The sequence below is a fragment of the Gossypium hirsutum genome, chromosome D07 (genome assembly GCF_007990345.1).
Source record: "Gossypium hirsutum isolate 1008001.06 chromosome D07, Gossypium_hirsutum_v2.1, whole genome shotgun sequence".
NCBI lineage: Eukaryota > Viridiplantae > Streptophyta > Magnoliopsida > Malvales > Malvaceae > Gossypium > Gossypium hirsutum.
This window is the reverse complement of record NC_053443.1, coordinates 6,005,551-6,014,450: the sequence shown is the minus strand read 5'-3', so window position 1 is coordinate 6,014,450 and position 8,900 is coordinate 6,005,551. Positions and strand designations below refer to the sequence as shown.

The 8,900-nt window shown below is 33.5% G+C and overlaps 1 protein-coding gene across 1 annotated transcript; it reads left to right on the top strand.

Moving 5' to 3' along the window:
• Positions 1 to 2,032: 2,032 nt before the first annotated feature.
• Positions 2,033 to 3,923, top strand: LOC107953571 (heavy metal-associated isoprenylated plant protein 7). Its single transcript, XM_016888915.2, has 5 exons — positions 2,033 to 2,278; positions 2,375 to 2,579; positions 2,670 to 2,878; positions 2,970 to 3,057; positions 3,253 to 3,923. The coding sequence occupies exons 1-5, from the start codon at positions 2,270 to 2,272 to the stop codon at positions 3,741 to 3,743; spliced, it is 1,002 nt and encodes a 333-aa protein (XP_016744404.1). The 5' UTR covers positions 2,033 to 2,269; the 3' UTR covers positions 3,744 to 3,923.
• Positions 3,924 to 8,900: the final 4,977 nt, after the last annotated feature.

The following is an 8,900-nucleotide window of genomic DNA, read 5'->3' as shown; positions in this document are numbered from 1 at the left end:
TAAAACATAATTATTAGTTGACACTTTGGGTCATCGTGTATCTCAATTTAGGTTTCATTTTACGTATTTTTCATGTATGGATTTTTAATTCCACCATGCATAGGTTTTGGCTTGGTGACTTGGCTAGTTTGTATTATTTTGATTCTTGATCAGTGGCGAATCTAGAGGGGGGCTGGCATGGGTTCCGGCCCCATTGAAATGTAAAATTACTATTTAAACCCTTAATTTTTTTTTAAAAATTTTAAATTAGTAAAGGTAAAATTGTACTTTGGACCCCTAAAATTATAAAAATTCAATTTAATCCTTTAAAAATTATAAAGATATAGACTATAAAAATTAAAATTTCATTCGGCCCCCCTTAAAAGATTGTTCTGGCTTCCCCCCTCTTCTTGATCTATTTATAGTTTTATATGAATTTAATTTTACTTTATAATTACTTGAATATATATTTGTGATTACCGTATTAATAGCAGAGTACTTGTATAGAATATGGTATATAATTGTAAAATACAAAAAAGTGTAGGATAAGAAATTGAAATTTGGATATCCCCAAGAAACCATTATTTGTCACAACCTCATATATAGTATGTGTCTCTCTTCATATCAAATTTAGCCTTCAACGTTTATATTTTTTGCTAATTTAGTTATTTTTTTTGTTTAATTAATTTGATCAATAACATTTTTTAAAAAGTCAAATTGTTTTTTAATGAAAATATTAATTAAAACATTAACTTTTTAATGATGTTGGTATGACAACCCACGTGATAATCCATGTGTATTTCATGATAACATGGTATTATTTGTATGCCATATGGGCTGTCAAGTTTAAAATTTTAACATTTAGTCAGTATTTCTGGTTTTAAAAAAAACAACAATTCGGCTATTTTAGAAAGATTTATGGTCAAATTTGACTAAGGATGGTTGAACCTGACTGGATTGGCTGGTCAAATCGATTATATTGGGAACCAACTAGGGTATCGATCCAGAGAATGGCTTTGAACCGATTAGATCGAGAACCGGTACAGACCAATTAAACCAATTAAAAATTGGTTGAACTGAGATTTTTTATTTTTATTTTTTAATGATTTTTAGTTGAACCAGTCGAATCAATCAGACTGGAAAACTGCTAAAAATAATAATGGTCAAATTAACAAAAGATATAAATGTTGAGGGTTAAATTTGACATTATGCCTTTTAGATTTTGAATAATTCAAATGTAAATTATTTTAAGTTTGTATTATTTTCTTACTTATTTTTTTCTTAATCTAATCATTTTTATGTTTTGTTATTTCATTTAGTTTAGATAATTTATTTGAATATTTTTTTATTTAAATAATTTTGGAGTTTGACTTAGGTAGTTTAAGTTATTCGCAATTTAAAATCAAATCAAGTCTACCGACAACCGTTAAGGTAGTAGTAAATCATATTGCACTATTAAAGATAAAATTTTAAGTTGAAATCGTAAAATCGATATTATTAAGAAAAGCCACCATAATCCTTGGAAAGAATAATTTTTGTGAACACTAATTATACCGAAAGAAAAGGTAAAAGTACTACAAAGGCCCTTGTACTAAAATTGGATTACATTTTACCTCATTTACTAAGAAAAAAATAAATTAGCCTATGTATATCAGATCAAAAAGTAAACCGGTCTCTCTATTAAAAATTATATATAATTCTATTGTTAAAAACTAATCTTTATATGTCAGAATAAGATATACGTGACATAACATATATAATTATTGAGTTATTTTATTAGTTATATTAACTTTTAATAGTAAAAATGAATAAATATTTTGATAAAAAAATTATTTTACTATGTAAAAGAAGTAATTTAATCATTAAAAATTGTAAAATAATATAAATAACTCCATGCACTTTAACCCAAAAGAAAATAAAATCGGGTGTGAAATTGACAAGTATATCAAATGATGATTATGATGTTGATAACGATGATGATGATGATGATGATGATGATGATGATGATGATGATGATGATAATAAAATGCCCTTACCTTCACTAGATCTAATGGTCATGGGGGAACTCATTTAGTTTAAGATTTCTCCGTTAGATCTTTACAGAGAGAAAAGAAGGGAAAATAAATTAAAAAAGAAAAAAAAGAAACAAAAAGCAAAAGCAAAGTCTCTCCAGAGAGAAAACACCAGAGAGTAGCCAAGAAAGCGAAGTTCCTTGATAAAAAGCTTTTATTTCTATCAGAACCATCAAAGTCTTTGTACTTTGAAGTAAAAACCCAGACTCAGTAATCTAATGGGGGAGGTAATCATCTCATAAAATATACCATTTCTTCACTTTGCTTTTTGCTGTTCTTTTTTAGCTTTATATGACAACAAGATGTTTTTTTGTTTCATATAGGAAGAGAAAAAACCAGTTGAAGAGAAAAAAATGGAAGAGAAAAAGGTTGAAGATGATGGAAAGAAAAGTGAAGAAAAGAAAGAAACTAAAGAAGAAACCACTCCACCACCACCACCACCACCTCCACAAGAGATTGTATTGAAAGTTTACATGCATTGTGAAGGCTGTGCTCGTAAAGTTCGTCGTTGTCTCAAAGGGTTTCAAGGTAGGAACAAAATCAACTTTTACGATATGCTCTGATTTTTTTTTTTTTAGTTTTTGTTAATGATAATTTTGTTTTGAGTGTGTGTTGTAGGAGTGGAAGATGTAATGACGGATTGTAAGAGTAATAAGGTGGTGGTGAAAGGTGAAAAAGCTGATCCTTTAAAAGTTCTAGAGAGAGTTCAAAGGAAAAGCCATAAACAAGTTGAGCTTCTTTCACCTATCCCTAAACCACCGTCTACGGCGGAGGGTAAAAAACCAGAGGAAAACGAAAAGCCTAAATCTGATGAAAAGAAAGAAGAGGTCTTTACTCTTTCCCCCTAATACTAAAAAGATTCATTTTTTTCACCATTTTTGGCAGTAATAAAGTTTGGGGTTTTGTTTTTTGGCACAGCCTCAAGTAATCATGGTGGTGTTAAAGGTTCACATGCATTGTGAAGCTTGTGCTCAAGGAATTAAGAAACGTATTCAAAGAATGAAAGGTTCGCTTCTTCTTCTTTTCATGTATTAACGGTCTGATCTGGGAGCCAATTATATATATAAATATATAGTATTGTCTTTTTTAACTTTGAATCTTTGATTTTTTTTCAACTTTCATTTGACCCCATTTCATTTGTTTATTAAATTCAATCGACCCCAAATTTATATAATTAAAAAAAGTTGAAAATTTCACTCAGGGGTGGAATCAGCTGAACCAGATCTGAAGAGCTCAGAGGTGACAGTGAAAGGAGTGTTTAGTCCACCAAAACTGATTGAATACGTTTACAAAAGAACCGGGAAGCATGCAGTGATAGTGAAACAAGAACCGCCGCCGCCGCCGCCGCCGGAGGATAAAAAGGAAGAAGAAAAACCCAAAGATGGTGGCAAAGAAGAGAAGAAAAATGAAGAGAGTAGTGGTGAAAAAGACAAGAAAGACTCCTCTTCTGGCGGTGGAGATGACAAGGGTAAAGACAAGAAAGGAAGCGGTGGTGGTGAAGGAGGAGAAGCAAATGTGGCCGCCGGAGGAGGAGGAGAAGTGGCGGAAGGCGGGGTGGAAGAGACTAGAGTGGCGGTGGAGCTGAAGAAAAATGAATTCTATTATTACCCACCAAGGTATGCCACTGAGTTCTATGCTTATCCTCCACAGTACTTCAGTGATGAGAACCCTAATGCTTGTTCTATAATGTAATCAACAAAAAAATGTTGGGTCCTCTGTTGATCTCCATGTTCTTCTCCTTGTTCTGTTTAATGGCTATAAAAGAAAGTATAATCTACAGTGAAACTGTAGAATTTTGCCATTTTGTATTTTTCTTTAAGATGTTATATATAATTATATCTAAAATAATGATATAGTTTCAACTTATTTGTACATTTTTTTTTCTATTGGGTTAATCTCTGCCATTTTTACTTCTTATTTATTAAAGAATCAATTGACTGATCAGTTTACACAATCACATTAAGCCCTTGGCATTAAGTCCAAACGCCTGGGACAAGTCAACAAGCCCAGCATCCATCAACAACTTGTCTTTCACTATTGCTGCAAACAATCGCAATAGTGAGACGTTACAGTTGACTTCAATAAAATTTGAAGCCAAGGATCATTACTAGCAAACCTTAATAGGATTCCCACCTTCGTTATTAAAAACCAACTCATTTTGAACTTCCCACACAACCCATTTACAACACTTTTGAACAAACCTTCCCACCATAATCCCTCCCTTCTTGGGTTGTAGAGGTTGCCCAAACTGCCTTACCAAAAAATTGAATGTTTGCAGTTTGCAGTACGTGAATGTTTTATTTCATATTTTTCTCTTTGCTTTGTCAAGTTACTAATAGAGAAAAACTTTAAATCAGAATCTGACTGTTAATGAAAGATTGGGGTCACGATAATTTTCCTATTTTCAGCACTAAAAATGGATGGATTTCAGAAAAAGGGGAAATGAATTGAAATGGGTTTCTTAAGATCACCATTTGACTTTAAAATCACTTCACCAACAAATCAAAGTCACTTGATACAGTATTTCTATTTTCTTATCAATTGATATTTTTAAATTAAATGTGAAAAAAAATCAATATTTTGTATTATCATTATATAATTTTATATACAAGAGAGAGGAGGAAGGAAAGTGTAGGGTTGTTCGAATTTCGGTTAAAATCAAATTAACTGATCGAATCGATTTCATTCCTTCAGTCGGAGGCCAGTTAATGATTTTTTAAAAATTCGGTTATCGGTTAATTCGGTTTACAATCGGGTAATTAATTGAATTAACCGAACTTCATAATTAATAATACAAATTATATGTAGTTTTAATTCGGTCAAATGAACATTATCAGTTTATTTATTTTGATATGTTTTATACTTGTTTTAACCAAAAAAAATAAAAACATATAAATTTTGGTTAATTCAATTAATCGACCGAATTAATTGAAATATTTCGGTTCAGTTATTTTTTTTTTGAAAAAATTTTAATTCGGTTAACGGTTAAAGGATTAAAAAGTTTAGTTAATACTAATTCAGTTAGGTTAATTGTTTCAACACCTCTAGAGAAGTGCAAGATCTGGTTCAATAGTGCACAACTAAGAACTGACAATGAGGAAAATGCTAGGAGGAGGAAGGAGGAAAAAGGGAAACCTTGTTCCCTTGTGCACATCAGATTATATAGTGGGCCACTATTTGTCTTTTAGTGTTATGTGACGAATCGTATGGTGGTTCAAATAGCCATGCGGACTAGTTGGATGGATTCAATAGTCAGAGTTCAGGTGCCCAACGAGCACTGTTGTTATAGGTCAGTTGTCGCTGTGGTACGCACAACATGGTCTTGTTTGTGTTGTAGGTTGCCTTGCTCTTATATCTTTGTTATTGAGGCTGTAGAAACGATTAAGCACCAGTGACCAAAGAGGGGTGCCTTGCTACTTATATCTTTGTTATTGAGGCTGTAGAAACGATTAAGCACCAGTGACCAAAGAGGGGTGCCTTGCTAGGGGTAAGTTGTAGACCATCCAAAGGCTTGCCAATGATGGATCCACGAAAGGTTAGTCGTGGGTTGTTCGACAGCCTACCATGTGTCTTGCAGTACTAAGGTATAACAAAATCTTAAGTTTATTTTTTGTATCTTTCATGTCAATTTTAAAATTTATGTTTGGGGTTCATGTTTGCACCTTCAAACAATGTCAGCTCCAAGGTTCAAACATGCATACAATATATATATTTTACAACAATCATTCAAACCCAAATTATTCCTAGAATAGATGAACACCCGATTAATGGGTCACAACTTAAGACTCACAATAAATCACATGTTGATACATAAATAAAAACTTTTAATAATAAATACAATAAATCAAACTTTTTGCTAATTAATTAAGTTTTTTTAACACACGTGTAATCACAAAATTTATTATAGCAAACATAATAATTCATTAAATATAAAACTTTTTCATAGTTATGTTTTATTAGTAATTATTTATATTTAGTAAGAATCGGAGGCAAAAGGCCTTGAACATTATTGCATCCATCTCCACTATAGTCTTTTAAAAAATCAAATTAAATAGCCAACAACAAAAAGGAGCAAATAACAAAGTTCACAAAAACATCCAACACAGAAACGTAATTGACACCAAAGAGATTATGTAATTAGAAAACCTCTAAAAGATAGATAATTACATAGGTATTTCATGGCAAATGAATAAACAACCTAGCTTTAAAACATGCCAATTGCAGGCTTAATGTCACAGACCGTCCGTTCCTTAACTTGAAACAACACAATTCCATGCGGCACCATGATTACTTTAGTCATGATCAACCTATAGCATGTTCTTTTTTGTGTGGGCTATCTTAGTTCTCATCAATGCCTTGTTTCAAAGGCCTTATGCTTGGTCCAGCGTCACTAAGCTATTCACATCCAATCACTTAACTTAAGTGAGGGCACCCACTCTCATAGTACATTTGGCACTTATGCCTGCAATAGGTCTCAAGCATCATCTCCATCAATGATCTTGAACACCAAACATTATGGTTTAAGATGCAAGGCATCTTGCTTAAGGCTTGGTGGAACCCAACACTAAGTCCATACTTGCTCGATGCATCTCATGTGTCAGAATTCAAAGCACCATTCAATCGTCGGCCTCTGTCAACTAAGGATCACTTCTTGACCCATGCAATATTTACTAAAGTCATTAGTTATTGATTCTAATGTCATTAATTATGTGTATGTTTCTTCACAGAGGTTCAAGGTGTTAGATACTATGCAAAAAATGTATGAACAGAAAGATAAACTATACAGTAATTCTTTAATCAATATTCCTTATTTGTTGAATGAACACATTGATGAAGTTTATATACTCATATGAGAATAACTACTCCTAACCACCTAATTAACAGATTTGATAACAGACTAACAATCTTAACAATCTTTATACTATTGTTTAAAATTCACTCAGCTTCTCAATGGGTAAGACCCGAATTAAACTTTGAAATCTAGTAAACAGAGAGACATACAATGGTTTAGTGAGAATATCAGTAATTTGATCATAGGCTGGCACTTCACCGACAACGAGGGACCCATTAGCCACATTTTCAGGGATAAAAAACAAGTCAAGTTCAACATGTTCGAATTTGGAGTGTAAGACTGGATTAGCTGTAACAGCTACCGCACTTGAATTATCACACCAAATTGTAGGAGGATTAGCAGAACTGATTTGTAACTCTGTTAACAGAGACACTAACCACGTAATATCACTAGAAGTTATAGCTAGACTTCGATATTTAGCCTCTGCCATGGACCGAGACACAACTTGTTGTTTCTTAGAACACTACGAAACATGTGTATGACTGAAGTAGACATAAAACCCTGTAGTAGAGCGACGATCATCAAAATCAAGACTCCAGTTGGCATCAGCATATCCAACCAAAGATAGTCTGTCGGATCATCGAAAAACCAACCCATGAGTGATAATACCATGTAAATATCTCATGATACGTTTTAAGGCTATCAAATGAACTATAGTAAGTGCATGCATGAATTGATGAACACGATTTACAGCATAGGCAATATCTGGTCGATTTAGAACCACATACTGAAGAGCTCCAGCTAGACTTCTGTATTTAGTAGGATCAGCAAGCTGATCACCTTCATCTTTAGACAAATTCAATGATTTAATCATTGGCGTATGAACTCTCTTTGCATTAGCCAGAGAACTCTTGTCAAAAAAGTGTTGAATGTATTTACGCTGGCATAAGTGAAGACTACCAGTGGAGGACCTACTTACCTCAATTCCTAAAAAATAATGAAGCTCACCCATATCCTTTAGAGAGAATTTGTTATGTAGTTGTTGAACAAAACAATTTATTTCATCAGTCGAACTGTCAGTAATAATAATATCATCCACATAGACCAAGATATAAACAGTGGACGTGGTTGAAACTTTAACAAACAATGAAGCATCAGCTTTAGATAAGACAAAACCAATAGAGATGATAAACTGTTTCAACTTTTCAAACCAAGCACGGGGAGCTTACCGTAATTCGTACAAAGTTTTCGTTAGACGGTACACCAATGGCTCACCATTTGGTCCATATTGAACATATCTTGGAGGCTGCTGCATGAACACTTCATCAGTCAAGTCTCCATTTAAAAAAGCATTGTTTACATCGACTTGACGAAGTTTCCAATCATTAGATACAACAACAAATAAAATGGTTCGGATAGTAGCAGGTTTGACCACTAGGCTAAATGTTTCTTTAAAGACACACTTAGGAACCTGAGAACATCCCTTTGCTACCAACTGTGCTTTTCGACGAATAACTAACCCATCAGGATTCTTCTTGATTTTGAAAAGTCATTTGCACCTAATTACTTTCTGACAGGAGGTAGAGAAACCAGTTTCCAGGTAGAGTTGGCCATTAAAGCATCAATTTAGCTTGAACTGTGAATTTCTACTTCGTATAAGCAAGAGCTTCCTCAACAGACCGAGGCTCAAAATCTACAACGTCGATTGACAAAGTTTTAGGCTTAACAATTCCTGCCTTAGACTGAGTAACCATAATATGAGTATTTTCTGCAAGAAGAGAAGGAATAATTAGAGACACACTGGATTGACCGACCGGACTAGCTTCTGTGGACGAACTTGAAAGACAATGCTCCCTTATATTATTCCCAAATTCAGCCGGTGAATCAACTGAGATGGACTCATTGGGATGACACGTATCTGGTAACTCAACTGAAGTAGATCAGTCAGAATTGTAACTTGGATCATGAGGTAGAGGTAGAGGTATAGCCGGTGACGGGACAGTGGTGCTGTTGGGTTCTGCAGTAGGCCGAACAGAAGAGGTCCGGAATATAGAAAC

Excerpts from the sequence above, each read along its gene's own strand:
- LOC107953571 (XM_016888915.2), top strand. Across the intron at positions 2,879-2,969 it reads CTGATGAAAAGAAAGAAGAG|CCTCAAGTAATCATGGTGGT; the intron begins GTCTTTACTCTT and ends TTTTTGGCACAG. Across the intron at positions 3,058-3,252 it reads ACGTATTCAAAGAATGAAAG|GGGTGGAATCAGCTGAACCA; the intron begins GTTCGCTTCTTC and ends AATTTCACTCAG.